This window comes from Otolemur garnettii, unplaced genomic scaffold (genome assembly GCF_000181295.1).
Source record: "Otolemur garnettii isolate 467f Iridium unplaced genomic scaffold, OtoGar3 scaffold00072, whole genome shotgun sequence".
Taxonomy (NCBI): Eukaryota; Metazoa; Chordata; class Mammalia; order Primates; family Galagidae; genus Otolemur; species Otolemur garnettii.
This window is the reverse complement of record NW_003852467.1, coordinates 4,581,255-4,599,295: the sequence shown is the minus strand read 5'-3', so window position 1 is coordinate 4,599,295 and position 18,041 is coordinate 4,581,255. Positions and strand designations below refer to the sequence as shown.

Here is an 18,041-nt window from a genome sequence, read left to right as displayed (position 1 = left end):
ATTATTATCTTGGAGTTCATTTGATACATTCAGCATGAGAGATTTTATTGCTCAACTAATAAGTCATAAACCAGGATGCAAGCCAGCTCTAGTAATCTAGAGATTATGTTCTTTCCAATCTACTTAACACCTTATTGGGTAAATGAATCACCACAGGTCACGTATCAACAGAATTCTTCAAAATCTACATTATATTGTATGTTTACGTGACATTGGACTTGGATGCCCATTTTTCATTAGAGATGTTTGAAATATATTTAGACTTCATAAAATCTGCAGTTGAAAATATTCCATTCGTGTATATAAGCTCTTCAAAACATAATTCAAAGTTTTCTAATAACTGAAGTATTGTTTTATATTTCCAACTACAGAAGCAAAATTAAAAATCCACTTCCTGGCACACACCAGCCACAATTTAAGTACTCAAACTCACCACATATTGAGCAACTTCCCTATTGGACAATGTTGCTGTAGAAGAGAAAAATATTTAAATAGCTATTGCAATAGGATGTGACAGGCACTAAACAGTGCATTTGTATGCAGAAATTAAATTTATAAGGACAAATGCGTTACTTCGTTAGATGGGCATCTTTATCCCCCTTTTGCCAATGAGTAAAACAGAACTGAGGAAAAAATGCATAATTTTCTCAGGGTCATATAGTAAATTTTTTCCTGTGAAATTGAGAGATTAGGTAAAACCAAGGCTGAGGTATCATGCAGATCTGGATAGAATTCCTAGCCCTGCCACTTGCAAGCCATGTGAACTTGGATTTTCTTCATTAGGCACCAGCTTTCTCATTCGTGTTATAGGGACGGCATTACATACACATATGTAAATTTCTACAAAATACTAAGCAAACATAAATGCTAATAATTATAATTATTACTTTATAAGCAGCAACTTTTAACACTTCAGTTTTATGGACTATTTCCATCACATTTAAAATTATTTTTATATTTAAGATGCATTCTATTCACCACTTATAAAAGCAGACACTAGAATGAGACACAAAATATTTTTTGTCCATTTCTTCCTCATAAATAACTTCTACTTCTTAATTCCATAGGTTTTACCATTCTGCAGATTTTTTTCCTCCCTATAAATGACAGTGATAAATGATCCTAAGAATAATAACAATTTCCCAAAAGGTATTACCATTAAATATTGAGCATTTCTATTTTTGATTTGTCCAAATTTACTTTGTCACTTTTGAAAATTATATTGTTGGTCAACATAATTGGCAGAATTCAATGTTCAAACTCTCTAAAGTAATTTTGAGAATCATGCTTTTTAATCTGACATTATCTTTTGAATGAGGGAGGAATAATGCTTCTACTAGATAAGTTTGGATAACATTTCCTTTTGTCTGTAAGTTTGGGTAGCATTTCCTTCTATTTTCATTCACTCGCCATTATACAATTGGGTATAAGAAGGCCTAACTTTTCAGTCAGTATTGAATCTTTTCTAAAACATTACACTTGAGCATACGAGATTCCTGTTTGTGCTAAATAATAATGAAAACTCACCATTTCGTATATCTGAATGTAACTCTGATGTAATGATAATAGTATGATAGCTTACTATACATTAGGCCGTTTTCTAAGCTCTTTGGTTTCTCATCTCCTTTACTCCTTACTGCTATCCTGTAATGTAGGTTCTATGATAATCTTCATATTAAAGATAAGGCAATTAAGGCCAGATTGGTAAAGTGACTTATCCAAAGGCGTACTACTGTTTCCAGAGCTTCTATTTTTAACTGCCTTATAAGTAGAAACCCTCCTTTTTGCTAAGATAAATAGTTGTTGGAGTTTCATCAAACCATTTGCCTATAGATTCATTCAGCCATCCATGAACAATGATCACTTATAAGTGAAACTGTACTTAAGGATGTACTAACATAAGACAGTGATCTCATGGAATTCAGAGTCTAGTAATAGAGGAAAGTACATAAATATTAACTGTAAGAGTGTATAACAGCTGTTAAAATGGGCATAATTAAGTTACGGAAATGGCACCAAGGAGGAATGGCCATCATTAGACAGCAGGGCCATTGAGTGTTCTATACATAATTGGAAATTTCAAAGCAGACATCATAAAGTGTAGTATTCTGATTAAGAAGGGTAGTATGCACAAAGAGATAGTGACACACAAGGTATCAGAAAATGCTTGTATGGATAGAATGCAGGTTGCGAGATACAAGGAGGAAGTAGGCAATAAGTCTACAACAAAGTGACAGAATCTACAGAGAATGGAAAGTGACTCAGGAAGCAGAGGAGAAACCAATGAAAAGGCTCCTGAGAACCTACATAAACATTAATATGCAAATTGGATAGAACAGGGGTACGAACAGGGGCAAGGGCTCTCCAGGGGCTTATGATAATGTCCTTTACCTTGGGAATGGTTGACAGGAACAAAGATGAAATAATGAATATGAGAAACAGTTAAAAAATACTGTAACGTTAAATGCAGAGGGCTTATGAAGGGGAAAAAAAAAAACTGGGACAACTCTGAGATGACTCCAGATTCTGGTAGAGGTGTCAGAGTGAATGGCTATGAAACAACAAAAATAAATTTGGTAAGGGAAACAAGTTTAGGAGCTGGGGCACAATGTGTTGAGTTTCACCTTGTGGAATTGTAAGTGCTTGTTGGACTTCAAGGTGAATATATCCAGAAGAGAATGAGAGAGAAGAAAATGGGCTCAGAAAATATGTGGGCAGAAAATATCTCGAGTTCCTGAATTCTGTCTGTTTTGACAGCATAGCCTTCTGAAGTGACAGAGAAAATGCCTTCCTTTCTCAGCGTGACAATACTGTTCAGGCACCTCTTCTCCCTGCTTAGGTTTCTCGTAAAATAATCCCTGATTCTTGAACTCTTGGCCTCAAGCAATTCTCCGCCTTAGCCTCCGAGGTGCTGGGATTATAGGGATAAACTACTATGCCTGGCCAATAATTCCTGATTCTACAAACATTCTTTGGAGGATGCACCATTCTAGAAAATCCAGCTAAAATAGACGGCTGGTCTCAGGCCTAAAAGATAGTGCATTCAAACTAGCCTAACCATGATTCTTAGCTCTTGTCATCTGGACACTATAATGCCTACAATTGCATTTATTGACTAAAAATCTATATCATCCTACTCGGTTTAAGCTCTTACCCAAGTTCTCTCTCTCATATATATATATATATGTATGTTGTCTACATATGTTTGTGTGTGTAACACACATATATATACACAACACATATATATGTGAATATATATAGAATATAATATATAAAAATGTCTTATACATACATGTATTCATATATGTCTTTATATACATTTTATACATTTACATTTCTATAGAATTACATGTGCATCTATTTCTGGAAAGTCATACTTTTCTTATCCTAAACTTATCCAACTGATTTAAAGAGATTGCTTTAAAAAATAAAACAATAACACTTCAAACAATAAACTTTCTGATTTAAGACACAAGAGACTAGGATGTAAATTTGTGTGTGACATTCTAACTTCACAGGACCTTGCTCGAAAACTTCTAAGGAAATCTGTGAGAGGAAGTCTTCCATTAAGCCTCCTACAGGGATGAACTGTAGAGTGACCCAGCTAAATGCTCAAGTGGATTTTTCACCATAATTTTCTTACACTAAAGTTTGAATAAAGGTGTTCCATCATTTTCAGTCGAATTCTCTAGCATATACATCAGATTCTAGGAAGGACAACAATAAAACGCAGAAATTATCCACCAACCCACGTAGCAGTAGGAAGACTCATCTTATCCATAAACATGTCATGAGAGATTTTGCAAAATGCTTTAGGGAAATCAAAATACTTTCTATTCATTTAATTTCACAGGATCATCCAATTTAATAAGTCTACCAAGTAATGTGTCTTAATAATACCACGTATTTGTAAAAATATTTAATGTTGCTATAAAGTTTCTTTTCATGGCTTGATTTTAGTGGATCTATCTTAGCTCTTAGAGACCTTTCTCATCTTTAAAATTTATTCCTTCATCCAATAAACACATTTATTAGCTCTACAAGATGGGCACAAAACTGTACCAATGTGCATTAACTTACATTTAATAATCTACCCTACAATTTTGTTTTCCAGGCTTTCCTTCTTGAAAACAGGATACTTGTCCTTATCCATTCTTTTGATATACCTTTCATTCCACAAAATGGTAGACAATAACTCCAAGATTAAAGTCCTTTAACAAAGTAATTCAAAGGCCTTTTATATGTCAGAAACTAAACCTCTAATACATTTAGTGGGCTCTCAAGTTTTAAATGTTACAAACCAATATATCTAAAAACAGATCTTAATGGCTCTGCCTTTTCTCTGGAAGATGTTTTCATTAGACTATCTTCTGTATGTGATGGCCTTAACCATGTTTCTTGTTCTTTGTTTAGTACAAATAGCTATCTACCTAGAATAGAAGACTTTGTGTTCCATTATAGTCCTTTTTTTTCCAGTTTTCCAAAATCAAAATAACTCACAGGACTTGTGCACCTCCAAAATAACTCTCTTACCTTGGTCTAGATTTTGCCTAAATGAGGCTTCCCTTGGATACTGCAGGTAAATTGCTTTCTTCATTGGTCTTTTTTTTCTCCTGTTGCTCTTATCAGTTTTTCATGGCACAATACACACAAATAGCTAAATTATGGAATGTAAACCTCATAGAAAAACAATTTGTATTTGCTTAATCTTAAAGCCCAGACTTGTGGGCTGGAACCTGTTAGGTACTCATTGGATATATGTTTAATGAATGAATTATCGTTCCAGCAAGAATATATATATTTTTTACTTTCTAGTATTGCCTAATTTCTACTAAATCTTTATATTTCATTTAAGGTCATATATGGAAGCCATGTCTGACCTTGTAGAAGATCTAGCAATGCATATTTTTGCCACATTGAACTCATCATAGTCATAATTTTATATTTAATTATATTTGATTAGCATAGGTCCAGGAGGGCAGATGGCATGACTGTTGCCTCAATTTCCCTCTCCCCCCACCACTGTAGTTCTAGCTGCTTCCCTGGAAGAGAGCAACTGCTCAACTTATTTGTTGACTATATGAATTATGGTAGATGTTAGTATCATATACTGATTATAATTCTAAGTAACTCTCTCCCTGCTTACCTTAAATTTTTTAATGTAAAATGGTTTATTCTGAGCCAAATTTGAGAAATTAGAGGACCATAACCTAGAGTCACACCTGAGAAGCCTTTGGTGGTAGGGTTATAGTATGGTTTTATATGTTTTAGGGAGACAGGAATTACATGTGAGGTCATAAATCAATATGTAGAAAATGCACACTGGTTTGTCCCCCAAATGTGGGACATCTGAAAACAGGGGCTTAGAGGTTATAGGTTTTACCTCAAAATTGTCTGCAAGATGTAGGGTTGGTCTAATAGACCAGGAATCACAGAAAATGAATGCTTGCGATAAAGGGTCTGTTAATCAGAGACAAAGTACTGGACAGACTCATGGGGTTTGTTGTATACAGTGAGAACCTGCAGGTAAATCTTGCATAGCCTTAGGTTTGTTGAGGAGTCATAAAGGACATCTCTAAGAAGGCAAGGAGGGCATGATAAAGCATATCTGATCTCCTTTTTCATGGCTAGGAAGTCAGTTTAGGGATCCCCTTGGCCAAGAGGAGGTTCAGTCAGTGAGCTTCTTGGGGGGTAACCCTGAAGAATTTTTAGTTCACATACCTCCCCTTTTGGCCAAGATATACGAAAGGCAGCATCAATGGCCAAACTTATTTTATCCCATGGGTTTCTGGGTGGCGTGGCTACTTGCCCCAGGTCCATCTAGGCCCTCGGAAGGACCTACGTGGCCAAGAAGACTAAATAGCTAAAAGGGTTTACAGCCAATTAAATGACCTAGGCCAGATGGGACTGGAGGTAGACAGGAACTCATCAACTCTTTAAACTCTTCTAGACAACATAAGAGTAAAAAACAAAATGTCAAAGGCAAGGCTATAAAAGTAATTTGTCTAGAAGTATGGAGTTACTATAGTCTTAGGTTTATTTGTAATCTTCCAGCAAACATAACTGAGAACAATTATACTCACAAAGCTCTAAGTCTATGGGAAGCAGGATATATTTTATGATGGGATGGATATCTGTACCATGTGGCCTCACTTTTCTAAACCTCCATGTTGTAGCCAAAGTGCCCTCTTTTAGTCCTCTGAAGGTACCTTTCTCACTTGATATGCCCTTTCCCCTTCCTAATAACTCTATCCCCCTCCACCAATCCTCCTTACATACACACTTTATCCAGTTTCTTCCAATATATCCCTTAGATTCGAGTTTAAATGCTATTTTCCTGAGGAATAATTTTATGCCTTCAAACTTAAGTTTGAGTCAGAATAATGTGATGACACAAAACTTTTTTTTCTTCAGAAATAAGTTGTGCCCATTCTTTAATATTTGCTCAATTTTCTAAATATTTCACGAATTTCTCTTTCTCTCCTACATTTCAATTACCAATAACATTAAATTCCAAAAGAGGAGACTAAGGAATGCCACCATTGTTTCAACATTATGAGGAAGGCCATAGGCCCACAAATTCCCTAGTCTATACAAGAAAGGTAGTGAAAAATTATTTTTTTCTACTATTTTAATTGTTACTCAACACAATTCCCTGAACATAGAACATAACAAGTACACATTGAAAAAAAATAAAATATAGGATATGAAATACTTGAGAGAAGATAATGTCCTTCAAGACTGAAGACTCTACATAAATTACCAATTTTAGTTATTGATCAAAGATATTTCTCAATAAAATTTGGTAAATCGCATCATTGCTTACAAATCACGCTCTCTGCAAACTGATATCCTGGAAATTCCTGAAGTTAAGGATAGACTCTGACTTGTGTTGATACTGCTGAGGGAAAAGCTGAACCTCTGAGAGAAAGAATCAAATTAATTTATAACATACTTCCCTTTTCAGAATCTTATCCATCTTTTAGAATCCCTAGACATATGCTCTGGCCTATCTTTGCTTTTCTTCATTTTTTTTAAAGACATCTAAATAATTATGTTAAGTTAGAAAAATTCTAACATATGACGATAATAGAGTCCACAGAATAAATCAATACATGTGAAGATACTGTAGTGAAGTATTTTTAGCACTGAAACTTGGGATGTTAAGCACGCTTCTCTGTCTTATTGTACTAAATGGGGGACTTGATTTCCAAGTTTCCCCCACCTGCATTTGCTTACTAAAGACCACTGGGTTTCCTTTTTGAGCCGCTGGATGACACTTCAACAGAATTAGAGCCAAATGGATAAAGGCATTATGGTGTTGTGAATAGCCATGGAAGAAGAAGAGAGGTGTGAGAATGAGAACTCAATACTAATACATATTAAAGAATAAATATCAAGACTAGATCTTGCTCCCATAACAACTGCCAAGAATCCTTCTCAGATTCTTGACTTTTCTTTCTTTTCTTTTTTTCTCCTTTATCCATCCTTCCCTACCTTTCTTCCTTTCTCTCTTCCTTCTCTCTCTTTTGATTTACATGAAGTTCTTACAGCTATTTGCCTTTCCTATAATTTTCCTAATTACTTCTACCAGAATCCCTCTGGGTTTGACATGAAACACATCCATATTATATAGTGCACAGTCACTAAAGTGAGCATGGAATTCTTATCACATGCCCTTGCCTGGGACATTTGTGTTGCTTTAAATTTATCTTTCAATACTTTATTCATCATCTTTTTATACTTAATTATTTCTCCTCTCTTCCTCCTCCTTAACTAAATCACCTTTTTCTTCCCCTTGCTTTTAAAGGTTTAACTAGGTAAGAGAACATTGTCTCTAAGAAAGAATAATCTATATTTCAAAGTCAAACAAGAGCACAGCATTTCAGTACAATTCCAGACAATTGTTAAGTACAGTACAGAATTAAATAAATCATGGATTCCTGTGGGACTGAGGAAAGTGATGGAACAGGAAGAAAGAAGAGATATAACATGAGCTTTCTTTCCACTTACTTCCTTCTACCTCTGCCCTTTTAGATACTACTCTAGATTATCTAAAAATCAGGTGACAGGACCTATGTAGAGACAAATAGAGAGTGTCCGAAGGGGAGAAGGGGGGGGAGGAAGAGAAAAAGGAAGCTAGAAAGAAGTGACCGTAAAAGGGGGAAGCAAGCATGGAAAATTGCAGCTGAGTTTGTGTGAATTAAAGATAACCAACAGATGCACAGCTATCTTAGTAGATGCCACTGGGCCAATAAAATACACTAAGACAGAAAATCAGGTGAAAATGAGAACTAATAATAGTATAATGAATATAAAATGGTTTAGGCTCACTGCTCCCAATTTATCCTATATTAGATCTAACCTGGCAAACACAAGAGTTCTACAGACCATTTTTCAAGATGTCTTAGTCCCATAAGCATCACCTTGGAATAATTATTCTGAAAAGCTTGTTGTACTGGGACAGCTATTGCTAAAGGTATTTTTTACTATCATTATTCTAAGTGAAAATAACTCTATGACTTTGAAAAATATCTTCTTCAAGTCTTTTTCAATCAATTACCCCCTTGCTTTCCAGCCTTCTTTTAGCTTTTCTGAAATTTTCCAGGAAATGCTAAGTGTTAGAGTCTTACCTATGTGTAATTCTTTACCGTTTAATATTGTATTAGAACTGTGGAATTCCTTAAACTGAAGTACTTTAGCTGGTGTGTATGAACAATGTAAATTATCAGTGAAATATTATAATACCTGACCTCATAAGCATTTTTAGATTCCTACCAGTGTTCCAAAGAAAAAGCAATTAGAATGGGTTGCCAGTATATATTAAATGCTGAGTTGTACCACTGTCCAATCTGTTAGTTCAAGAGTTTATCCCTTTGTCATTTAATTATGGAGAATGAGATAACATTGTTGGGGATTAGCAGTCTAAAGTAATAACAGGAGGAAATGACATTTCATGGGGATAAAAACCTCCACATTTAACACAAAAAGTGAAGAAAGCAGAGATAAGGCTTTAAGAAAGCATGTTACTCTGGGTTGAAGTCTCAGCTGTGGAGAAATACCAGCAATTAAGTGACCAAACCTCCGCCCTCACCCGACAACAACTGGAAAAGGAAAATCAAACCTTCCCACAACCACACCCCAGGGTACCACATTGGATAGTCCTCAGGTGATTGGTCCAGTCCGAGAGATCCAAATCAGTTGCCCCAGTCAGCACCCGGTCTCAAGTGAGGGAGTTCAAAAGGTCTCTGGCAACTAGATAGCAGGGGTCTGTGGGCAGCTTGAATATTACTCATTCTGGTGCTCCGTGGAGTCAGAAGGACCCCCCCAGCAACTTTCCCCCTTAGTCTGGGAAAGTTGATGCCTCCTTCCCCACCTTGCACCTCTGTCACACCCAGCCACTGGCAACCCTGCTGGGCTGTGAACCAGTTCCCTCCAATGAGCAGATGCTCCTCCAGGGGGTTGTGCCTGCCTGAGTCACAGGGAGATCTATGTCTCCTCGGCCAGGCCTCCACATTCTGCCACTATCTGGCAGGGGGAGCTGAGGCCTGACAACCTCGAGTGGTTAATGGAAGCTGGAGTGGTTCACTCAGTTCCAGCCCAGCCCCTGATTGATGTTGATGTTGCTGACACTTATTTTTCACAGAATTTGTGATTCTGTCCTAGCTATATTCCCCTGTGGTCCAGGTGCTGTTTGAGTTCACAGAAACTGCAACTCAGCCCCAGTCTGTGCCACTGCCTGGAGCTGGTGTGTCTGTCTCCACTGCAGTCTGTGTTGGGGCAAGTGGGGTTCTTAATCATCAGAGCAATGCAAATCACACTTTGAGATATCATCTAACTCCAGTAAGATTAGCCCACATCACAAAATCACAAAACCAGAGATGTTGGCATGGATATGGAAAAAAGGGAACACTTCTACACTGCTGGTGGGAATGCAAACTAATACGTTCCTTTTGGAAAGATGTTTGGAGAACACTTAGAGATCTAAAAATAGACCTACCATTCGATCCTATGGATTCTACTAGGTATATATCCAGAAGAGCAAAATCGCATTATAACAAAGATATTTGCACCAGAATGTTTATTGTAGCCCAATTCATAATTGCTAAGTCATGGAAGAAGCCCAAGTACCCATTGACCCATGAATGGATTAATAAATTGTGGTATATGTACACCATGGAATATTATGCAGCCTTAAAGAAAGATGGAGACTTTACTTCTTACATGTTTACATGCATGGAGCTAGAGCATATTCTTCTTAGCGAAGTATCTCAAGAATGGAAGAAAAAGTATCCAATGTACTCAGCTCTACTATGAAACCAATTTATAGCTTTCTTATGAAAGCTATAACCCAATTATAGCCCAAGAAGAAGGGGAAAGGGGAGAGGGAAGGATGGGTAGAGGGAGGGTAATTGGTGGGACCACACCTACAGTGCATCTTACAAGGGTACATGTGAAATTTATTAGATGTAGAATATAAATGTTTAAACACAATAACTAAGAAAATGCCATGAAGGCTATGTTAACCAATTTGATGAAAATATTTCAAATTGTATCTAAAACTAGCACATTATACCCCATGATTGCATTAATGTACACAGCTATGATTTAGTATATAAAAAAAGAAAGTGTGTTTTAGGTTAAGTAGGAAAAACTATATTTAGAACTACTTTGGGCAGGTAAAGCCATTTAAACCCACATTTATTGGCTCCTTAGACATATCAGTGTTTTTGGTTCCTGTCACAAAGGAAAGGTAGGCATTTGGTGGACACAATGAATGTCTCAAACAATCTATAGTTAAATAATATATGACTACATATATAATAATCCAGAATAGGTAATTGTTATGTTTTCCCTTAATATTGATGTTTTGGCATGTGTATATATACCTTTTTGAATTTTGTTTTACCGTAAAATTTTCTTGTTCTCCATTTGGGAGAAAAGATAAAAATATTAAAATATCTACATTATATTTTGTTAATAGGTACTAGTTGAGTTTCCAAAAGCACAATTACTATAGCTCTAGTTAGAAAAGTGCTAGCCATCTACTCCAACCAGACTTTTAAGACTTAAATATCCAGGTATACCCTCATCAAGAGTATAAAGGTAGGTTTCCAGTAATATGTGGGTCACTATGAAAATTTTCAGACTATAATAGCCCATTATTTCTTCTAAGAAATAGTTGACAGTGTCCTTTGTGATTCACTTGGGCAAATTTCAACTTGCTCAGCATATCTGTGTTGTGGGAAGGGTTTCATTTATTTTCATCTGTGTTGATTCTACACGTTTTGACTTTCGTGTATTTCAAAACTTTTATAATGACCTTAAGTAAATAGACTGATGGCAATCATTTTTTCTTATGTAATAGAATAGAATGTTATTGTTCTTCTGTTTTTAATCTTTGTTTTCTATTAGCCTTAAAGTTTGAAGAAGACAGATAATATACTTCAGACCATTTCTCTAAAACAGGTTATTCTGCATAATAAAAAAGGGATCAGCATTTGTGTATTTCCATGAAATTCAAGAAAATAGTGCAAACAAACTAGTGCACAGCTAGTTAAATGGAAATGTGCACAAATAGGAAATAATGTGAATTATTTTTAAAAAATACATTGCACTATAGGTATATGCAATATATAAGTTGTATTTTACATTTTCTAAATGCTTTTCAAATTATAATTGTTTTAAAGGACATATTTAGTTAATTCAAGAAAAATCTGACCTTGAGTTGTTCTTCCAAAGCAGCAGTTGCATTATCTCCACTGGATTCATCAACTACCACCACCATGTGAGTGAGAGAATTGACCCTGACTTGCTCCTGTTCTAGGTCTTCTTGAAGCACCTGAAAGAGAAAAAATTTTAAAAATAAGATGGAAATGATAGTCTGATATGGACATTGAAACCATTTCTTTCCAAATGTGTGTGATTTATTTCCCCCACCTCTTGGGTAGGGCAATTTTTTATTAAACTAGAATCGTTCCAAGGACATTTTCTGCTACAGTTCTCAGTTAAGTTGGCCTGTTTCTATCAGGTTACTGGAAAGTACACAGAGAAACCATACACTGGTAAAGGTACAGTAGCTTCTTCTGTGCTTTATCCCACTCCCTCTCACCTTTTCAATGACTTTTCTCCTAAAATTACCTACACCTCTGGCTTCTTCAAAGCTCTCTCTCCCTACTGAAAGTCTCCACTGCCATACAAATAAAACTCTGTTGACCCAACAAAGCCCTCGTGCTACTGTCCAATGGTGTAGTCTTTTTCCCTGAAAAAATAAAAAAACTGTGTTTTCTACAGTCACCCTTTCTATTTGCCCTACTATTCAAGTTTCCCACTCTCTTCTAGAAACATCTCTTGGAAAGGTCACCATCAACTTTCATGTTCCCAAATCCAATAGCCAACTGCTGGTAACCACTAACTTGACATGTTGGTCACTAACCTAATTGACCACTTCTTCATTCTTGGCATCCTCATCCTCTCCTCTGATTTTCTGCCTACCTAATGTGCTGTGTTTTAGTTACTTTACTGAGTCCTTCTCTTCTGCTCAAACTATAAATCAGATGCCGTTGCTCTGTATAAAGACCAGTGTAGTCTCATCACATTAACTAGGAAAATCGAACTTCTTTACATGAAATCCTTACATTATCTCGCACCTACCTACCCCCTCCAGTCTAACCGCATATCATTTTTACCGTCTCACACTATGTTTCAGGCATAGTGTGAAACATATATTTCAGGCATAGTGTCATGAAACACTATGTTTCATTTGCTTTCTCTCTGTTCCACAAATGGGACAAGGGGACCTCTTTGCCTGATTTGCTTTTTCCCCATATATTTAAATTATCTCCCCTTCTTATCGTTCTGCACTCAGTATAAATGTCACCTCCCAGAGAAGCTTTTCCTGAGCACACAATCTAAAGTTGTTTTCTAGTTATTCTATACTTCTGTCATTTCTTAAAACATAACATTATCACTACTCAATATTGTCTTGGATATTTGCTCAGTCATTCTTTGTCTGTCTCTAGTTCCTAAAACATAAGGTCCACTAGGACTTCTCACTATATATTCCTAGCAAATAAAGATCATTAAACATTTGTCAAGTAAATGATGCCAATGGGGGGGGGTGGAAGGGTGAGACATTATATACACAGATGAGTTTGGTCCTTTCTGATTGCGCAAAGATTACAATATAGCAGGAGAAGTTAGTTATTTTTAGTGTAATTATAATTACACCCACTTCAGCAGAAAATAACCAATTTTCTCAAGTGAATGTTTGGATAAAACCAGAATAATTCAGATCCTAGATTTCTAACTTACAACTGTGACTCTGAAAAACTGTTTTCACCAATTAGATGTGGCTGTCACAAAACAGTACTTCCAATCTTTTTAAGAACATGGTATAAATTTTTTAAAAAGATAAACAAGGATAAACAGGGATAAATTGAGGGCAAAAAGAAGAGAAGTAACAGACGAGGCTGCTGGAGAACCAAAGCATCCTACCTAAAAGCTCTAGATCCCCCAAACCTTTGCCTGTGACACTAGTTATTACTAGGATTTCTCTGAATAGGTTCCCAAAACCTTTAGCCAACTGTTAATGGTTTTGCTTTTTAGAAACTTGTGTTATACAAACACAAAAATGGAGAAGGATTGAGACATGGTCCATTACTCTCTGGCAAATCTGATGTCCCTACTTAGAAAACAATGACATTTGGCATCAGTCTAACTCATATTTTTTTCAAACCCTATGGCAGGTGTAGGGGAACTTATTAGAGTGGCCGAATCATAATTTCAGATGAGTAAAAATTTTTATCCTAGACTTTTTATTTTTCAAGCCTCAAGACTTTAGAACACTGTAAAATCACTTATTTTTACTTCCTCTCTCTAGATTTTCATGCTACATTTTCAAGTGAAGCAATTTAGGATAAAATGACTATGCATCTATTTTGTGTGTGAAGCCTATATTGCCTATCACACCTTTGACATTCCAGAGCTTACACTGGTTAATAAAACTCTGCCATGAGGCCAAAAATGGAAACATTAACATTCAGAGTTGTCCTTGACAGTCATCTTGAGTCTGTATTTTCTGAATTATATAAGTCAAAACTGGAAACTTTTTAGATGTGCCATCCAGGAATTTTAAAACAATAATTAAAATAGTAATGTGGTAGCCAATGTATAAATTAGCTTCCTGAATTTAGGCAATGTATCCCTGTCATTCAATTTGAATATATAATTTACATACATTAAAACCGCTAGGAAATAAGGCCACGCTTTTCACGTTTTCCATGTGAATTGCTAATTTCACTGTTTTAATGTATTGTAGTAAAGAAACGTAAGAAAATCATTGTTTGAGCCACAAAATGTTTATAGCCAAACTTAAATTCAATCTTTCTAAAGCATAAGTGATCGAATGTACTATCTATTTTATCTGGTACTTAGGTGTCACAATTTGTTTTGCTCATCTATTCGTTTCACCATCAGAAATGATATTCTTTACTCTATTGATCAAGAGTTTACATTTTATGCTTTTGCGGAAATGGTAACACAAAGCGCGACTATGGTTAGCTGTGAGTTAATAGCCTTAAAAATCATACAGGATTTGTCTGGACTTGTAGTGAGCAGAGGGAAATAAAGAGACAGAGAAAAGCCTCTGCACAGTGACTGAGTACCTTAAAGAGTACACAGCACTGGAGAAGATTAGCATAAATTACATTTGACTTAATGTTCCTTCCAGTATCTCTTCTATGACTTTTAAAAAATCATATCTCTTCTTTTTCTCCTAATCAGGGATTAAATTAGAAAATGTTAAATTGACTTTTCTGAGCATACCCAATAGCTACAAGGCAGAAACTATTGCAAGGCTATAATATTACCTATTTTTTTTCAGGCAAACTTCTAAAATAAACATGAATGAATTTCACAGTATTACCTGATCTTCTTGACATCATCAATAGACAAAAGATTTTAAAATATTTCATGTCTAGGGTCCATTTTTTTAAACCTGATGCATACAAATGGCGAAAATGCCAAATACAAAAAGATGAGTTTAAAAAGGTTAAATTGTTCTGCCAACAAAAGAAAATAACCAAGTGTTGTGGCAGGCACCTGTAGTCACAGCTACTCCAGAGGCGCTGAGGCAAGAGAATTGCCTAAGCCCAGGAGTTGGAGGTTGCTGTGAGCTGTGACACCACAGCACTCTACAAAGGTGATAAAGTGAGACTCTGTCTCTACAAAAAAAAAAAAAAAATAAAGAAAGAAAAGAATGCCCACCTTAATCTCTAGTTGGGAAGACATAAATTCTTAAAACTGCTCATTTTTCCCATGAATGGATTAATAAATCGTGGCATATGTACACCATGGAATATTATTCAGCCTTAAAAATGATGGAGACTTTACCTCTTTTATGTTTATATGGATGGAGCTGGAACATATTCTTCTTAGCAAAGTATCTCAAGAATGGAAGAAAAAGTATCCAATGTAGTCAGTCCTACTATGAAACCAATTTATAAATACCTACACTTCCCCTCTCTCACCCCCTTCTCATATTCTAAGGCTATAATTAGGTTATAACACTCCTATAAAAGCTATGATTTAGTTTCAAAATAGGGCTGTGTACATTGGATACTTTTTCTTCCATTCCTGAGATTCTTTGCTAAGAAGAACATTTTCTAATTCCATCCATATAAACATGAAGTAGGTAAAGTCTCCATCTTTCTTTAGGACTGCATAGTATTCCATGGTGTACATGTATCACAATGAAGGTTATGTTAACCAGTTTGATGAGAGTATTTCAAAACGTATATGAAAACAGCACACTATACCACATGATTGCATTAATGTACACAGTTTACTATAAGAAATAAAAAAAGTACCCACACTTCCATATGAATGCTATAACCCAACTATAGCCCAAGATGAAAGGGAAAGAGGAGAGGGAAAGGAGGGGAGGGTAGAGGGTGGGTGGAGGGAGGGTAATTGGTGGGACCACACCTATGGTGCATTTTACAAGGGTACATGTTAAATCTAAGTGTAGAATATAAATGTCTTAACACAATAACTAAGAAAATGTGGTGAAGGATATGTTAACCAGTTTCATGAAAGTATTTCAAATTGTATATAAAATCAGCACATTGTACCCCATAATTACATTAATGTACATAGCTATAATTTAATAAAAAAAGAAAACCAGCAAGAGAAAAATACACTGACATTTTATAAAGCTATATTTAAATAAATTTTTAGTTAAATATTGACTTCTTATGGATTTGAACTTCTTATAGCTGGATTTATACAATGGAGATTTAAAGTTGATTTGCTAATTAAGCCTGAAATATGAGCCAAATTATTTCCAAATATAGATGTATCCCCAGAAGTATACTAAATTTTTTGCTTATCAGAAAATAGCTACATATTAAAATGCTATGATTATTAAAATATAGTTTATTAAAAGCTTATAAATAACATGTATATACATATGTATATACACATACTAGGTATTTTATTATGCATTTATTTTCATTTAAAAAATGCTTTTGTAACACATACCAGATTAAAAAAAATCTGTCATGCTCCTAATTAAATTTCTGTATCATTATTAGATAGATACAAATGTCAGTGATGTTTATTCTCTACTGCCAAATAACAATTTTTTTCCTTATGACAAGAGAAAAGGCCAATGGTGAAATGTAACATCAAAAGTGCTTAGACTTGACAAACTCAGATTTTTGTTATACCTCTGAGAATAACTGTATTTCTTCTAAATCATTCTATATTTAAAGGGTCTGGCTGGATGTGTTAGTCCCTTAGTTCATGTTCCCAATTTTATGATTTACATATGACTTTTCTTCTGCCTTCCAATGTCATCGGTGGTGCTGAATTCTTCTAGCTCTCACCCAGGTCAAGTTGGTTTTCAAGAAGTAGCTTAGGTGTGCTCCCACAGATTACCCTCCCTCCAGTCACCCTCCTCCCTTCCCTTCCCTTCCCCTCCTCTTCCCCGCTTCGTCTTGGGCTGTAGTTGTCTTACATCTTTCATATGGAAGCCTGGGTGATTATATATTGGTTTCATAGTAGAACTGAGTACATTGGCTATAGTGCATTTTGCAAGGGTATATGTCAAATCTATTAAGTATAGAGTATAAATGTCTTAACACAATAATTAAGAAAGTGAGGTGAAGGCTATGTTAACCAGTTTGATGTAAGCATTCCAAACTGTATATAAAGCCAGCACACTGTACCCCATAAATGCATTGATGTGTACAGCTATGATTTAATAAAAATAAAATAAAAAACAGCTTAGAACTAGCACTGAAGAGTCACTTCAGTGTTCTGCTATGCTATGTTTCCTTTCCATAGTACACATATGAAATAATACTTAGAAAAGAAAGATATCAAAAGAGGTAAGCCTATGGAATTTTGGAATTTGATATTTAGAGGTAAAGAGCAACATTCAATAGAAAGGAAGCATGACAGAAAACAAAAACAAGGTTGGGTCTCCTGTAAGCTCTTGTGAGCATTATTTTGACTTATCTATTTCTTTGGCCATGATATAGACTCAGCTATCACAGACAGGAAAGGGCAGAGATTATCTAAGTATATAGTTTATTTAACTCCTCCTCCTACTTTATCAATTAAACAATAGGAAATTGCTAATTCTTATAGGTCAGACACACACACCCTCATTCATGTGTGTATGGGTACACACACACCTAGAAATGACACACCTACACCCATCCTCCACCCTCCCCTCCCCTCCCTTTCCCCTTTCCCCATATTCTTGGGCTATAATTGGGAAAGCTATAAATTGGTTTCATAGTAGGGCTGAGTACATTGGATAATTCTTCTTCCATTCTTGAGATACTTTGCTAAGAAGATTATGTTCCAGCTCCATCCATGTAAACATGAAGGAGAGGTGGGTGGAGGGAGGGTGATTGGTGGGATCACGCCTATGGTTCATCTTATAAGGGTACATGTGAATCTTTCTAAATGTAGAATATAAATGTCTTAACATAGTAACTAAGAAAATGACATGAAGGCTATGTTAACCA

General features: G+C 35.6%; 1 protein-coding gene across 1 annotated transcript in view; it reads right to left on the bottom strand.

Annotated features, from left to right (window-relative positions):
- DMD (dystrophin) overlaps positions 1 to 18,041 on the bottom strand; it is a 2,307,273-nt gene that overhangs the window by 1,547,563 nt on the left and 741,669 nt on the right. Inside the window, exon 13 of the mRNA XM_023515448.1 lies at positions 11,723 to 11,842. Within this exon, the coding sequence (XP_023371216.1) occupies positions 11,723 to 11,842 (120 nt within the window). The remainder of the gene's footprint in view (positions 1 to 11,722; positions 11,843 to 18,041) is intronic.